The sequence below is a fragment of the Poeciliopsis prolifica genome, unplaced genomic scaffold (assembly GCF_027474105.1).
Source record: "Poeciliopsis prolifica strain line A6 unplaced genomic scaffold, Auburn_PproV2 SCAFFOLD013, whole genome shotgun sequence".
NCBI lineage: Eukaryota > Metazoa > Chordata > Actinopteri > Cyprinodontiformes > Poeciliidae > Poeciliopsis > Poeciliopsis prolifica.
The window spans coordinates 11,903,062-11,920,525 of record NW_026562388.1 but is presented as its reverse complement, the minus strand read 5'-3'; the positions used below and the strand labels follow the sequence as shown (position 1 = coordinate 11,920,525).

General features: G+C 38.5%; 1 protein-coding gene across 1 annotated transcript; it reads right to left on the bottom strand.

Annotated features, from left to right (window-relative positions):
• Positions 1-10,439: 10,439 nt before the first annotated feature.
• On the bottom strand, positions 10,440-17,464 carry ngb (neuroglobin). The gene is made up of 5 exons (XM_055038977.1): positions 17,110-17,464; positions 16,819-16,921; positions 16,384-16,492; positions 16,180-16,299; positions 10,440-13,821 (listed from the first exon to the last, which is right to left on the bottom strand). The coding sequence occupies exons 2-5, from the start codon at positions 16,917-16,919 to the stop codon at positions 13,669-13,671; spliced, it is 483 nt and encodes a 160-aa protein (XP_054894952.1). The 5' UTR covers positions 16,920-16,921; positions 17,110-17,464; the 3' UTR covers positions 10,440-13,668.

Genomic DNA, 17,464 nt, shown 5'->3' with positions numbered 1-17,464 from the left:
CTGTGTACCTGCTCTAGTAGTTTTTTATACTTTCACTTTCTTGCAGAGAGTTTGGGGATCAAATTTTCTCAATTAATTTGAACATTATTTGCTAAAACTTTATTTACCATAAAACTGACATTAGGCAGTTATAAACATGAATGGCTCTTTATAAATGTTTATGTAAATAAATAATGACACTTTTCATGCAAAGCTCTGTTAAAACTTGCATTAAAAGTCATTTAAAAGTGTCCTTATTTACCGAATAACACTTATGACTTAAACATTTATGAAGAGTCATTCATGTTCTTGACAGGTGTTATATCATGTTTGACAGTCTTGTGTCAGTCTTAGCGACACCTTTTACAGTAAAGTGTTATTGTTAATATTTCGGTAACACTAGTATATTGATACATTATACAAAAACTTTTACATTTCAAGTGTTTAAGTTAATTTGATGAGTAAAATTGTAATATTTAAGACATTGTGGAGTGATTCATAAAGTACAAACTTTATGAGCTGCAGATTTCAATCAATGTCGTTTGTCCAGGGTTTTTGCTTGTGACAGTTCATCCTTCCACAACACTTTCCACTGATTTTTTTTTGTTTGTTTTTCACCCTATGTGAATTTGTTTATGTATGTAGAATGAATGAGTTTTACTTTTTGGTACCAATAACTAAAAGCTAAAATTTTCAATGTTCTAATTGAAAGGGATGCACCTGACATTTAAAGGGATAAATACAAATTGCATTTGGGTGAGCTTAATCCAGATGTTTATTTAGTTATATATTTTTATTGCCACTTGCATTGCATTAATTCATCATGAGTGATGAAAGGTGGTTTAGTATATTTTACGTGGCCTTGTATGATAGACAATCAAGACAACTAGACCAGCTCTTATCCACAAAAGAGCTGATGTTCTACACAAGACTATTTTCTGGAGGCAAAATGAGCAAAATACAGCTGCTTCTGCATTTGTCGTCACCCCAGGAAAAGAAAACCTTTCACTGACGTCAAACACTGAAAAAGTTTGAAAAGTTGTATTTTTAGTTTGCGTACACTTTGTCTGGTGAAAAAGTTAAGTTTTTTTTTTCTTAATTTTTTTGTAAACATCAGTAATATCCCAACTTATCTCCCCTAAAAATTCATCTAAAATAAATTAAACTGAAGCATTTTATTATTCTGAGGATTTTGTATCACCATGCACATCAAGAATTGCATCCAAAACTTGTTTGCAAGGCATTCCAGGAAAAAAAAAAGTAATTCTATCATCACAAACACAAATGTGTGAAGTTTTCAAAATAATCAGTTATAAATAAATGTACTTATTTTTATTATATATATATATATATATATATATTAAAAAATTCCCTTCTCACCCACCGCGGGTGGTTCTTATCCTCTGAGCTCGGGTCCTCTACCAGAGGCCTGGGAGCTTGAGGGTTCTGCGCAGTATCTTGGCTGTGCCAAGGACTGCACATTTCTGGACTGAGATGTCTGATGTTGTTCCTGGGATCTGTTGTAGCCACTGCTCCAGTTTGGGGGTTACTGCCCCGAGGGCCCCGATGACCACAGGCACCACTGTGGTCTTCACCTTCCAGGCCCTCTCCAGTTCTTCCCTGAGGCCCTGGTATTTCTCCAGTTTCTCGTGCTCCTTTTTCCTGATGTTGCAATCACTTGGTATTGCTACATCTACCACAACGGCTTTCCTCTGATGTTTATCCACTACGACAATGTCTGGTTGGTTCACCATTACCATTTTGTCTGTCTGGATCTGGAAGTCCCACAGGATCTTAGCTCTGGCGTTCTCCACCACATTTGGGGGTGTTTCCCACTTTGATCTTGGGGTTTCCAGTCCATATTCTGCACAGATGTTTCTGTACACTATGCCTGCCACTTGGTTATGTCGCTCCATGTACGCTTTCCCTGCCAGTATCTTGCACCCTGCTGTGATGTGCTGGACTGTCTCAGGGGCCTCCTTGCACAACCTACACCTTGGGTCTTGTCTGGTGTGGTAGATCTGGGCCTCTATTGCTCTGGTGTTTAGGGCCTGTTCCTGGGCTGCCAGGATGAGGGCCTCTGTGCTGTCCTTGAGTCCAGCTTTTTCCAGCCATTGGTAGGATTTACTGATATCAGCCACTTGGGTTATTTGCTGGTGGTACATCCCATGTAGGGGCTTGTCCTCCCATGATGGTATCTCTGGCACCTCAACCTCCGTTCCCTGTTGTCTGAGACATTCACTGAGCACATTGTCTGTTGAGGCTTTGTCCCTGATGTATTATGGATCTTAGTTGTTTCGTCCTGGACAGTGGTTCTCACACTCACTAGTCCTCTGCCTCCTTCCTTGCGGCTCGTGTACAGTCTCAGGGTGCTGGATTTGGGATGGAACCCTCCATGCATTGTTAGTAGCTTTCTGGTCTTAATATCTGTGGCTTTTATCTCCTCCTTTGGCCAGCTAATTATTCCAGCAGGGTATCTGATTACTGGCAAGGCATAGCTGTTTATCGCACGGATTTTGTTCTTGCCATTGAGTTGGCTTCTCAGGACTTGCCTCATTCGTTGGAGGTATTTAGCTGTGGCTCCTTTCCTTGTGACCTCATCGAGGTTGCCATTTGCTTGTGGTATACCTAGGTACTTGTAACTGTCCTCTATGTCTGCTATTGTTCCTTCTGGGAGTGAGACCCCTTCTGTGTGGATGACCTTCCCCCTCTTTGTGACCAGCCGACCACATTTCTCTAGTCCGAATGACATCCCAATGTCAGTGCTGTAGATCCTGGTGGTGTGGATCAGTGAGTCGATGTCTCGCTCACACTTGGCGTACAGCTTGATGTCATCCATGTAGAGTAGGTGACTGATATTGGCCCCATTTTTGAGTCTGTATCCGTAGCCAGTCTTGTTGATAACTTGGCTGAGGGGGTTCAGGCCTATGCAGAACAGTAGGGGACAGAGCATCTCCTTGGTATATGCCACATTTGATGGACACTTGTGCAAGTGGTTTGCAGTTGGCTTCAAGGGTGGTTTTCCACAGCCTCATCGAGTTGCAATGAAGGCTCTCAGAGTCCTGTTGATGTTATACATCTCTAAGCATTCAATGATTCAAGTATGCGGCATTGAGTCATAGGCTTTCTTGTAATCGATCCAAGCCATGCACAGGTTGGTGTGTCGGGTTTTGCAGTCTCGGGCAACTGTGCGGTCTACGGGAGTTGGTGTTTGGCTCCTCTGCTATTTACACCGATACCCTTCTGTGCCGTGCTCATGTGTTTATCCATGTGTTTGCTTATCTTGGCCGCTATGATGCCTGACATGAGCTTCCAGATTGTGGAGAGGCAGGTTATTGGTCGGTAGTTGGGTGGGACTGGACCCTTTGATGGATCCTTCTGGATTAGGATTGTCCGCCCTTCAGTTAACCATTCAGGGTGAGTCCCACTTTGTAGCAGCTGGTTCATTTGGGCTGCCATTCGCTCATGGAGAGCAGTGAGTTTCTTTAGCCAGTAGGCATGGATCATGTCAGGCCCTGGTGCTGTCCAGTTTTTCATACCTGAGACTCTTTCTTGGACATCTGTCACAGTGATGGTTACCGGGGCTTGCTCAGGGAGGTTGCTGTGGTCCTCTCGTAGAGAAATCAGCCACTGTGCATTGCTGTTGTGGGACGCCTCCCTTTCCCATATGCCTTTCCAGTATTGTTCAGTCTCCAGCCTTGGTGGGTCTGCTCTGTTATTACCCTGCCATTGAGAGTACACCTTAGCTGGTTGAGTGGATTCATTCTCCCTTGTGTATCTCTTTAGGCGGCTGGACAAGGCTTGGAGCCTCTGTTTGGCAGTTTCAAGTGCTTCAGGTATGGCATCTGCCTGTACTTTCTGGGTACTGGTCTTTTCATTGTACCCTTGTGGAGCTCTGACAGTTGGCTCACTTCCCTCCTTGTTACCTTGATTTTAGCCTCTAACCGTCTTTTCCATGGTGGGTATTGGGTCTCATGGTTGCTCTTATAGCCAAGTATCTCAAGGATCACTGATGCTGAGTTGTAGATCAGCTCATTGGTTTCTGTTATGGTGTTGGTAGGGATCGTTCTCAATGCTGCATTCACATTCTCAATGAGACTTTCTGATGGTACTTCACTCAGCCGTTGTAATTGGCGCCGGGGAGGCCTGGTTGTCATTCGGGTCATGATTCTCTCTCTCAGGTCAGCAGCTGTCTCGTTCAGCTCTGTTTCGCTCATTGGGGCCGTGTATCCCCTCACTGGGTGGGGACTTGTAGTTAAGTCCCCACAGTCCTGACATCCGGGTTCCTCCCTTTTGCCGTAGCATTTGTGTTGTATCTCGTCAATCTCAAGTTGTGATAGCAGTTGCCGTTTGCGGATGTTGGAACACTGAGCTACTAGTTGTTTAGCGCTTAGTGTTGACTGGGGATGTCGAAGTAACCATTCCTTCCCCAGTCTTTGCATGTAACCTCTCTCACTAGGTTACTTGAGTAGTAGCATTCCAACAGATCCACATTTTCATCTCTCGCCCATTTCCGTCTTGTTCCAGTAGCCCATTTGTCATCAAGGTGCTCTGGTTCCCCAACACCTGACGCAGACATTGTTTGGCCGGGCGACGTCTGAGCCGGCATGTTATGCAACTTAGTATCTCTCATGGTATGAGGTAGGCAGTAGCTTGAAGGGTCTTGCCTAAGGACCCAGACTGGATTCGAACCCTGCCCTCTCGGGTGATATACTGATGCCTTATGTATTGAGCTATCCAGTCAGCTATCCAGTATATATATATATATATATATATATATAGGCTGTTTTCCACTTTTTAACTTGGGGTGACGGTAAATGTGGAGGGTGCTGGATTTCACAGAAACATTTATAAACAAATTCAATCTGCTACTAATTGCTTTATGTTGTATGAATATAAGCTAATGCAAAAACGGCAAAACTCAATAATTTCCATGAGAATTTATTTATATAAAATGTCTGAATTCTACCCACTTCTACAAATTGTGGTTACAAATGCCAGATGCAAAGGTTTTCAGAAGAAACGGATTTCATCACCTCTGAAGCTCTCAGATCAGTTCATTTGTGTAAACCTGTTTCTTCAATACTCGTGTGCTACAATTACTTTTTGTCATGCTCCAAATACAAGCAGCAAAATTTCAACCCATCCATGTTGTTCTATGCTTTCATTTGCACAGGCTTTCTGGCAGACATCTACATTTTATTGCAGATGCCTGTAGTAAAATACAGATTGGGATAGATGACACAGTCTTAATACCCCAAATTAATTTCCCCCTTTTTTACTTATTTTTTGGCCTTGTCTAGCTTTTTTCTCTTGTTAATTTCAAAAGTGTAAATAGAAAAATAAGTCATTAAAAACACTTGGAAAGTTAGGATAAACATTGGTCAAGGTCTGCTTAAGAGCGACTGCTACAATTTTTTTTCATCAAAGAAGTGACCACTTATTGAAATGTTTTTATGGTGTCTTCTTGATTTTATTTATCTTTCTGGATAAATACTTGTTTATGTTTATCATAGAGATCCTAACATCTTAAGCCAAAGTCTTTTTCAGATGCAGTGCTCTCAAAGTTTTTATATTCACTTAAATTTTTCATGTTTTGTCACATTACAACCACAAAATTCAGCATCTTCCAGTGAGAGTTTATGTGCTAAATCAACTCAAGGTTGTACAGCTATGTACAACCTTTACACGAGTTAAAAACTTGAAAACTTTGCCAAGCATTTGTAGCAGTGCCTAATATGTCAAATCACTTTTTGGTGCAATTACAGCAACAAGCCTGGGGATTTCTTTACCAGGTCCAGAGACTAAAAAAATTTCCCTAAATACATGCAGCCCAGTCAGATGGAGATACACTTTCCAAGTCTTGCCATGGGATATAAACTCTAGCCGTTACTATATATATCATACTGTACTTTAATTTTACTTTTTGTTTGTGAGAAATGTCAAAATTGTTCAGTTTTTTTGTGCTGAACCATCACATCAAATCCCAGACTTTGTCAAAAAAAAAATGTGACTATAAAGTGATGTAATGTAAAAAAACCAAAAAACAACTAAAGTTTATCAATATGTCAGAAACTTCCTACATATTTGATTGATTTAGCAGAACTGTTAGTTATCAATTTAACTCTTGTTACTGTGTGATATAGCTCAAAATCCATTTTGCCATCTGCTCACTTGCATGACAACATAAGACAATTTTAGATGAAAACTAGAATAAAATGATAACGTATTATTACCATAAAAGAAAATCTATTCCATTCTCGTTTATGAGTGGTCTACTTATGGCTCCTCAGTTGCTTAATTGGGGAAACACAAGAGGTGGAAGTCGAATCAGTGCGGAGAGCGATGAAGAAACTGTCTGGAGAAAACATCAAAAAGCACATCTTTAAAATTTTTGTCTCGAAAGTCTTGTGGGTTTTCATGTAAAAGACAGTTTCACCGATCATTAAACTTTCTCTGCATCAGCAAAAACTAAATCATATAAATCAGGATATTCTTAGCTCCTATGCCGACTATTTTCATGCTTAACTAGCTTCATTAAATTCTGAAATGCCAGCTTATGTGAGCTATGCTCTTCAAGGTTTATTAGTTTTCCAGACAATTCTGTTCCATTTTAGCATTATATATATTAAGAGTACATTATCTAACATTTATGTAAGCAAGCACTGAAATATCTCTGCCAGGCTGATGGATTGATAGTGCTGTATCTGAAATAAAAAATGATTTACTTCAATTAATTTATGATATGGTTCCAGGGATTCCTGCTACTGACCCTTAGTGTGGTTTGTGGGTAAAGGGCGAGGCAGCCATGTGTTAAATAAGTGTATGGGGTAAATTATTTTGCAATACTCCTTTAAAAAGTGTTTAAATTTGGAGAAAAACTCGATTTACTGCAGAGACTTAAATGACTAGCAGCTAAGCGTTAAATAGCTTTAACATTGAAGAGCTGGAAAAACATGGCCATGTCTGCAAGAAACAGGTTCAAATCATCAGATTGTATTCTACAACCGCACCTCATTTTGTTGTCTTAATTGGTTCTGAAACATGTTTAAAAATAACTGTCTGTGGTTCTAATGTAATGCTAAGGAGAAAGTCTTCTTTAAAATGTTGCTTTATTGAGGGTTTTTCCAGTGCTGGTGGTGGGAATTGTGCTACGTAATACAGCTTGTACTTTTTCAGAAACTAGAGGTCGATTTTGCAGAACTCTCCAGGCACTTTTAAAAAGAAATCTTATCAGGAACTATAACTTACTGTATTTGGTCTTATTGGTTTCTTTGCCAGAACTTATTAAAACATTATTCTGAATGATGAGGCAACATATGAATCCTTCCAGGAGCTCATCACATAGTTGCTGAGACATTTATTTACCAAAGTCCTTTCAAAAACTTTAACAGAAATTCTACAGTACTTTCCAGAACATTCATAAAACATGTGGTTGGTTCTGGCACCTTAACCCATCACAATATTTTCTCATAATACAAAATATTTAATGTATTAATGGTTCTGAAAACTTTTATAAAAAATTTTATGTTGGAGATCTTACAAGATGTATTGAAACACTTTCCGGGTATTTTTTAAGTGATTAAATCAAGAAACATTATTTTTTCTGGAGCTTAATTGGTCAAAGAATATGATTGAGTAAGGTGAGAATGATGTCATTTCTCCTGAATGATCTTTATTTTACAGATAAATTCCTCCCAGCATCTAAAATGCATCTAAATGCCAGAGAAATCACAGAGAGTACCAAAGGTTTTACAAGTTTTAGAACCATTATAATAGAAGAAAACGTGCATTGACTGTCACCACCATGTGAACCAGGTAAGAACTGAAAGACTGATTATAAAAGCAGGCATATATTAGCTTTGTGTTTGCTGCAAGGTGTGTGTCTGCATACAAACTATCCTTGGGGCAATCTTCTGTTCATGCCATGTCACTGGAGCCTGGGACCACACCAGATTTCAGACAGGAAAGCTAACAGCCACTGATTGCATCTGCACCACAAAGGATCGCTAATAATGTTTATTCTCTTTATTGAATCCTAAATGACATGGAGAAATGTTCCTGCAGAGAAAAGTGAGGCTTGAGGAGGGATATCCATCGTAGGCAGTGCACTAGGTTATGAAAGAAGAAAAAGAAAAGTCCCTGACATTTCCCCTGTCACCCGTGGCAACTGCTGAGAGCATACCACTCAGTGAAAGGTGAATTCCTTTGGGAGCGTGGTCTGCTGCCCGCCTCTCCCCTGCCCAGATGCTCAGAATAGAAAATGTCTCTGCCTCCTGCTGAAAGCATACTGTCACTCCCATATGAGTTAGTTTCCACATTTTAACCAGAAGACACACAACACCTCAGGGAGGAGTGTGTTTAAGATTGCTTTACTGTAAAAATATCTAAGACCTCATGCACAAAAGAGCTCCAAAGGCATAATGGTCTTCCTCTCTGAGTCAGCTCGGTCCATCTGAACTTCTTGTTTTTATAGTTTTTTTTAAGAACATATGATCTCATAATGTTTTAGATAACTCAATTAGTCAAGTCTTTCACGTGATGCTAATTAAATTATAATGTATTAACTGTTAAAATTATGCAATATTAAGTCATAATTAAGAGATAACTAAGTTGTAATTGCAAGACAGCTGAGTCATAGTTACAGACAACAAGCCACAGTTGTTGTTATGAAACATTTTAAAATTGCAGGACAATAATGAGACCCTAAATCATTCATAAGAGATTACCCTGTCATAGTTCTAGAATAGCTATGTAATAACTACATCAAATGTAGTATTTAAAAAACAGTCAAGTTAGATCTAAGAGACATCTAAGTCATGACTATGAGACTTGTTCTTACAAATAAATTAGTCATAATCCAAAGATAAACTCATGAAAAGACTATCAATTCTAGTCTTTATCATGTCATTGAGTAATAACTTTGACAAACTAGTAAATAACAATAGTTAATTCATATTTATGAGACGCTGATTCAGAATAAAAATCTGAATAGCTATAAATGCTCATAGCATACAACCATTAATTACAAATAGAGCAAAATTAGGGGAAATAAAACAAGGGTAAAGGAACAATATTTGCAGACATTTTGTTTCTTGTATAGGCATGATGTTTCTGTGCAAAACTGCTTATTGTGTTTAGCTGAATACTAAGCCTGTAAGGTGTTCATTGATTTCATCAGAGACTAACAAAAGAAACCGTCACTGTAGCGGCTTGGTTTTGCACATAGAGCACAGACCTGGAAGTAAAAGTTTAAACAGTTAGTGACCAGGATGTGTGGGGTCTGCGGAGATATTTGCTGCCCTTTTCCTGCAGGCCTGACGATTCGTTAGATAACTACGTCATAATTACAATACAACTAATTGATAGTTAAAAGATGCCTAATCTTAAAATGAGACTAAGTTGACCTGTGAACTCTGATCAAATATGTATAAAGGGGCAGCAGAGTCTGCATTCTTTAAGGAAGCTGAATATTTTTAGTGTAAACAGAAGAATCATGAGACTCTTTTATGTAACATATCTTAACTTTTTCTATGGCATGCATGGCGTCTCCTGCCTGGCACGATTGTGTTGCTGTCCCAAAGTTCTGGAAAGCATGAGAGCAATCAACTGAAAGCATGATGCCAAGCCACCATCCTCACCATGGTATGATTTAGTTTGAGTGATTGGCTGAGCATGACTTTGCTTTCTTCCTCACACAAGCACACATACAAGGCCATCACACTAACAGTTGCCATGACAACATTCAATGCCCCTCGAATCTAAAAACTCGTTGCAGACTTTCTAAAAATAATCCATGTTGTCTCTTCCCAGACTCCTCTCCAGACGACAGACCTTGATACACAACAAGGTAAGGCTGAAGAACTGTCAGACGTGAATAATTTATGTTTTTTTATGTTTAAGGTAATTTATTTAATTAGCAAATCTAAGGATCAAGTATGTGTCAAGCCCAAAACAAAGTCAACCTTTGCGGCTTTTCTTTTTATGAGCTTTGAACTGAGGCAACTGGCATCGAGAAGACGCTTATTGAGACAGAGGGATCCTGTGTTCACCACAGGGAGACAGATTAAGGCCATGTCAAATGCCCCTTCGACAGCAGAACAGACAGCCAAGTCACTGATGTGACTTTTACAGAGATCCAACCAAACTGTGCATGACAGAAATGATCCATGTGTATTAAGATAACTTGCCATCCCATCTCTGCTTTACTGTTGCATGACTTACTTACGGAGAGACTGATATTCAGACATTCTGAAAATGTTCTCGATGTGACATTGTGCAGCTGCATGAATAAGTGGGCTGACATGCCTGAAGTTGCTCTAATCTCTGCAAGCAAGGATTAAGAACTAATTGGCACTTGGATCTTATGTAACTCTCTAATGGGCTGTCAGTGGGAAGAGAATAAAACATTGTGTGATTGACTCAGGTTTAGATCAAAAGGAAAAGACATCATTAAGCTGTGAAATACCCACAGATCACTTTATTTAGTTGTAAGTAAACACATAACATGTCCTCCTGAAAAGTTCAGGACAGAATCTACTTTACAAAGAGTGTGTACCTTTATTAACTCTGATAATAGTAACAATGTGTGTTTTTGGTCAAAAGATAACTAGGTGAAGTCATCACAGTTCAATAGCAGCTGATTATGATGAGGTAGACAGTGACACACCCAATATATACACATAACTAAACTTAATAAAACAGTTAACGTGTCTGTAAGGTTGGCTAAAAATGCTTAAGGTAAGAAAAAAAGACGACCTGCTAAGAAAAGACTCACTATAAATGCAACACCTTCAGAGCCAGCTTATACACATTACAACCGTGCTGGAGAAAATACAGACTGAACAGTCTATGTGTGGTTTAGACTGTTCATCTGGAAACCCTCCGTTTGCAATAATAATTGCACATTTTTGTTTTGTTTTTGTTACTTTGAGTTAGAGAAACCACATAAAAAATTTAAAATTTGCCACCAATTAGTGCAGGGATCATTAACCACAAACCGAAAGATAAAATATCAAAAGAGTAAAGTGCACGACGTTCTGGGGGAATAAAAATAATGCTCTTTCAAAACCATAATAATTCAGATTATATAAAAATAAACTTTATAAATATAAAGCAATAATAACCACATGTCAGCAGCTTGGATTTACAGTTGAATGGTGGTATTTTTCATACTTGGCCCATTTGTTAGGATGCTTGGCATTCTTACTGTAACGGTAAATAACAGCTGTGGCTGACACATACAGTGTTAGAGCTTATAATGCAGTGATATACACATGTTACTGTGTATATCACACAAATAACTGAGAGCAGACAGTTTATTTGCATTACTGTGGTCTGTGATAATACCATAATTTTCATCCTAACTGATGAAAATCCTCATCAGTTAGGATTAGGCCTGGCCTGGTTACCAATTTCAAGGTATGCTCAGTCTTTAAAACGTTAAAGTTTAAAAATATTCTGTCATGCTGTTTCTGTAATGAGAGCCAGAGTGACTTGAGTTTTTTCTGGTTGTATGGAGCACTGAGTGTTGCAGCCTATTGCTGTCCATGGCTGGTCAGCAGGCTGATAAAGGGCTTCTGTTGCTCAGGACGCAGGCTAATTTGAATGTTTCCAAGTCTTTCTACTTACTGGTACCAAAGTTTGAGAACATTATTTCTCAAAAACACTGAACTTTGCTGTTGTACTGTTCTTTCGGTTTAAGATAATCTAAGTATTGAATAATGTGGTATTATCCCTCTCCCACTTCTTGTTCTGCACTGTTGGCTGAAATGTGGTCACTGCAACTTTCTTTCATTGGCTTACAAAAACCCTAAATTGTCTGATTGCAAAAAGTTAGGTTGTGTTGTGAAAACTGAAGGAACCTATTATTGTTGTAACACTGTTATTTAATGGAGTTGTGTCAAACAGTTGGCTGACCCAGATATTATCAGCTGGTTATACGTGTGTTATTCTACAAAGAGCAGAATGATAATGTGCAGTAAGCACACAGTATTATTCATACCACAGGCAAATTTAAACTTTGAAAATGTTTCTTCTTCGATGTGTTTTGGATAGAAAATTTGTGAAGAAACTAAAAATTCAAGAAAAATTCAAGAAATATTGAAGAGAATATTTACTAGTAGTCTAGCTACTTTCTTTATTCAAATGTAATTTGTTTTTTCTAAAATAATATTTTTTTATTATGTCTTATCTTTTTTTGAAAATGCCTCTTGTCTTTTCCAATCAGAAACAAACCACATCTAAATTGGAAATTTGACGAGATTATGCTAGCTGATTTTATTTAAAATTATATGATTTTAAGGTGCAGTCGTGCTATTATTACTTTATCAAAGTATGAGAATTTCATATCAGTCCAAACCCACTTTTTGGAGCTAAGAAGAACGACCCCTCACTCCTATAATGTTGTTTAAGAATTTAGCAGATGTTGACTTTATATTTCTACTTTAATCTATACATGGAGTTAAAAAAAAAAAAACCAATAAAGTAATGTCTTAGTTTTAATGATCAGTATGTGAGACTATTTTATCAGGAAAAATTTTTAAATATGTCACATTTTGATCATGTAACATATCCGAGTGTGTTGTTCCCTTTTAATAAATGTATGAAGATCTCATACCAACTCATGCCTTGTGAAGTCTCACTTACACTTACAGAAAAGTTACATTGGAGTAATAGGATAACTCTTCATTTGGTGTGACAACAATGCAATTAATAAGCACTAGAAAGAAAATCAACTGCAATAAATACCTTTACACTTAATAAAAACAGCAAAGAAACAAAGATGTTGAATTTGCTCCAACATGTTCTTTACTAAACACTAAAGGTCACATAACTGTCTAAAATGTAGCGTTTAACAGTCATCTGACGCCTACTGAAACACTCAAAACCTCGGTCTGAGGAGAGCATCAAAAACTATGTTGAGTAAGGTGTGAACCAACACCCTAACAGTCATTGATCACTGAAGAAAGCTTTGAGTAAGGTTAACAGTTCTTGTCTGTAGCCACTGATAAGCATTTAGTAAACTTGATTCACTTTAGTTGCTATAAACTCAGATAAAACATGTGTAATAAAAACTAAAAAAATCCAGGAGACACACATACACACAGAGTTATGACTAAAGTGATCTGATTTTCTCCTGGAAAATCACATTTTAAGTATCACTGTGTTCCAGATGTATATAGAGCTGCCTTCGCTGGCCACAGTAACAGTCACAGTTTGAATAGTGTGCGATGTCTAGATATAATAATATAGTTTTATATATATATATAGATTTATATATATATTTCACAAGTGTGCAACTCTCTTAAGATACAACATAAAGACCACTATATTCACTGTTGTTTAGTAAATATATCAAAGCCATTATATACAAAGAAACTTACAGTGATCTTCAATGCTCTCAGCTTCCTGGTCCAGACTTAACGGACCAACGGCGTCTGATTCTCACAGCTGTACATCAGCGTCGACTGGAAGCTAAACATCCACAGCAAAGAAAATAAACTCTGCAATCGGTCTGTCTAATTTTAAAGTGTAACTACACCATACATTCGCCATGTTATACAAACCAGCTCACAGAGCACATGTACAGCAGCCAAAGACACGATGCTGCACAGTTACACAACCTTATGGCATGGCAACCGTGTTGATGGTTTGACAGCAACTGCTCAGCAGCTCCCGCTATGCGCCTCAGTCGGCCTTGTCCTCGCCGTTCTTGGCCCATCCTCGGCTCATTACCGCTACCACGATGCTGTACATGTTGAGCCAGGCTTGGCGCAGCGGCGCTGTGTACGCCTGGCCGAGACTGCACTGCAGCATGTAGAGAAGGGATTCTCCTACCACCTGCAGAAGTAAAGAAAAACTACTTAAATGTTACCCCTTTAGCAAATATAAAGAACAGTTGTTTATGATTATGTTTATTAAAGGGGAAAATTAACTATACCAACTTGGGAAACCATGTTACCTAATGAATTACCCACATCTCTTCTTAAATTAATTTTTCCAGATACAACCATGATTGATTAATGCAATCTTTGCAGAACTATGAAATCCTTTAAATAGAGTCTGTTTGACAGCATGAAGTAGACAATTCTCAAAAGACAATACATCATGCTACGATCAAAAGTAAGTTTTTAAATATCAGTCAGTTTAGAAAGAGTTGCAGTCTAAGGCAGGCAGACAAAGCTGGTTTGACATTGAAATTGGAACTAAATGGCAACACGCTAATTTTGAAAAAATACATTGTTACTTAAAAGTTTTTGTTCTAGGATTTCGGCTTTATTTTGCAAAACTCCAATGGAAACAGTTTTTCTTATTATGAGTCACACAATCAACAACCAGATGTTACTGGTGCCATAAAAGATGACAGAGATGACAGGAAGTGGTAGGAGGATGATGGCGCGGCACGTTTTTTAATAACATTGAATGAACAAGGTTATTAATATGTGATTCTAGCTCCATTTGTTATGTAGTGGAAATACTGCAATTGTGAAATTGTTTTTGAAACATTAGCAGAATATTAACAAAATTTGAACATGTTTCTAATTGAAACGCTGCTACTGTGAAACTTTATGGACAAATGGAAAACAGTGGTGAATCTTCCCAGGATTGGACAGCCTACCAAAATTACTACCAAAAGAATACCATCGACTTATCCACAAGGATGATATGATACTTAAAACTATATTTAAAGCCCTGCTGAGCACAAAAAAACGCAAAGATTCTTCTTACATTGGCCCACCAAAACAAACCTATCTTGCTGATTATCAAGACTTTCAATAAAATATGTTGTGAACCGACAAGATTAAACAAAAATAAAATAAAACCCATCGCAACAAAACTAACAGCAATTCAGAGAAAAAAACTCTTTCATTGATGGTTCTGCTGGATGATACATTCTGCTTTCAAATGGGAAATCATAAAGGAGAATATTCAACCTTAAACCCAAGAACAGGAGGGTTAAGAATCAGGACAAAGATCCAAAGCAGACTTCTAAGACTGCCTCTGAATGGCTCCAAAAAACTCTAAATTAACATGCTTTAAAGTGGCATAGTCAAAATGCAGCATTAATCTAGCTCAGATGCAGTGGTTTGATATTGGACATATTCATTTTTAAAACTCCTCCAGTCAGGCTGAATTAGATCAATTCTGCAAAGAAGACTAGGTTTACATTTCTTCACTATGATGTACAAAACCTGCTGACAAGCATGTATAACTGTTGAGGGAAGTTCATTTTTCACATTGAACTGGGTTGTGAGATATGGAGAGAGTGTTTTCAACATCGAGCTCATTATGCAACATTAGGCAACCTTAGAAAAAGAAACTTAAGACTTATTCTAGTTTACACAATTCTAATTTTAGGCATGCATATGGACATGTAGGCAACCAGCTTCTCCATACAGTATGGCTGAAATATCAAGGCAGGATAAAAAAAGAAAAAAATAGATCAATATGTATTTGGCAATTTGATGTACTCATCAGAAACCAGTGAGTAAAACCAAACTAATGTTTATCTGACATCTGAAGGAGGAAAATCCAGACATGCCTCTGACTGAGGCCCTTCCAGGCCAAAAGATAAATACAGGGTCGACCCTGGGGTATCAAAAAATCAAATTTTATGTGGTCTACTTTTCAAGAAGAAAATAATTAGAAAAATATGAGAGAATTGAAAAGCTGTCTTTTAATATTTTCTTAGGCATACAATTCTGTGATTCTAGGTGGCACTGGTTCTTTTGTTCAGCTCAAAGTCAAAGTCATATTTGTTTCAATGCTAAACGAACCGAAGAACAAGATGTCAAATGATATTAACATACTAATAATTTTGTGAGTTTGAAAAAGGTCAAGGATAAAAAAGTTAACTTTTTGTTACATGCAAATTTGATGTGGAAACAAACTCACTAACCCAGTTTGTATCTATATATGTGACGTTATGTTGCATTGCTTGTGCCAGTTGAGAAGTGAAGTACGTCAGAGCTGAAACCAAATTTTCATTTCTTCTCATCTAAAAAAAGATAGGCGGGCTTGCATTTCACATTAATAATTTGTATTTTAAAACAAGACATCTAAAACTACAAGTTTGTTTTTGTTTAGTTTTTTTTTTTTAATAGTTCCTGTGAAAAAAACAACTTTACAAAATAATGCATAGATCTTATTGAAGCAGGGTAAAGCTTTTTCTGATTTGCACATGTATGTTGATCTTACAGTGAATGACTGTGTGCTGACTCCCACTGCCTGATGCTTCCTCCCAAGATTAAGCAGAAAGTCCTCCAAAGAGTGGAGATCATCCAGGTGGCTCACCGCTGCATCAATTACCAGCATTACCTGGGGTGAATTGGGGGAAGCATGCAAGGCAACAATTAAAACTGTACTTTCAAATGTCTCTGGATTTTGTGGGAGTGGGCTCACCTTGGTGACATGGTCCAGGAACTCGGGGCTGGAGAGACAGTCTTGTTTGGAATCACAGTTTGTGCTGTAGTGGAAAAGGTTGAGCAGCGCAGGGTCCAGCTCAAACAATCTGCCACAGACAAATACCACACAGTTCTATAAGTGCACTCACGCACATGGCATTGATTCAGAAATATATTGCAGCTGTCTAAATTATGGATTAGTCTGTCGCCAAGCAACAAGTCAAGCCTCTAGTCCCTGTCTGCATGGGGAAGAGAGCAGCAAATCTTCTCCGACTCTTTCTGAATACCTGTATTACATATTCTATTAAGAAACCGAACATTTAAAGGATTAACCTGCATCACAGTAAAAGAAGAATCCCTCAGAAAACAACTAGATTATTCTCCGACTGTAATTACTGCAACCTGTTCAGACGCTGATTTAGCAGAACATTACCTTGAGAACATGATGACACCATGAGGAACTTTGTTCTTGCCCAGGCTCTCCCAGCTGCCTCGTATCAGCTCCTTATCTTTCACTGACAGCTCTCCCATCATCCCTGCAAGCACAAGACACTCTTTTCTGGTGGGCGAATATATAACTCTTCCAAATAATAAAAAAAACAATATCTTTGAGAATCAACAACAACAACAAAACTTCTGCTATTCCACCTGGAAACATGAGCAGCAACCTGCTAATCATGTTGGACTTAAGGAAACCTCTGCAGGAGAAATGACCATACTGTACCTTTTTGAGGTCAGTCGTCTCTCTGAAGTTCTGCTGCAGCCGGGCTCTGGGGAATGACTGTTTCTGTGACTGTGAGTGAGTGATTATGGTGCAGGCTGCAGGCTGACACTCAGGTCCACTTGTTCTCTCTTTCCCCGACCCACGGTGCAGTCAGGAAGGCAAGTTCTGCCACACTCTTATCTGTCACACCGCCTGCTATCTCTCTCCCCTCGTCGTTTGCCTCCTGATATGCTCTCTCTCCAGCACTGGGGATGCTATTCATGCCACTGAAGGAGAAAAAGAGGGATCGCTCTCTTCAGCTCCAGAGAAGCTGCAGCAAACCACAGCTCCTCCTGCAGGTGAACCGAGGTCTAAA

Excerpts from the sequence above, each read along its gene's own strand:
- ngb (XM_055038977.1), bottom strand. The coding sequence starts at position 16,919 with ATGATGGGAGAGCTGTCAGTGAAAGATAAGGAGCTGATACGAGGCAGC. Across the intron at positions 16,493-16,818 it reads GGTGTCATCATGTTCTCAAG|ATTGTTTGAGCTGGACCCTG; the intron begins GTAATGTTCTGC and ends TGTCTGTGGCAG. Across the intron at positions 13,822-16,179 it reads TCAGCACACAGTCATTCACT|GTGGTAGGAGAATCCCTTCT; the intron begins GTAAGATCAACA and ends TTACTTCTGCAG.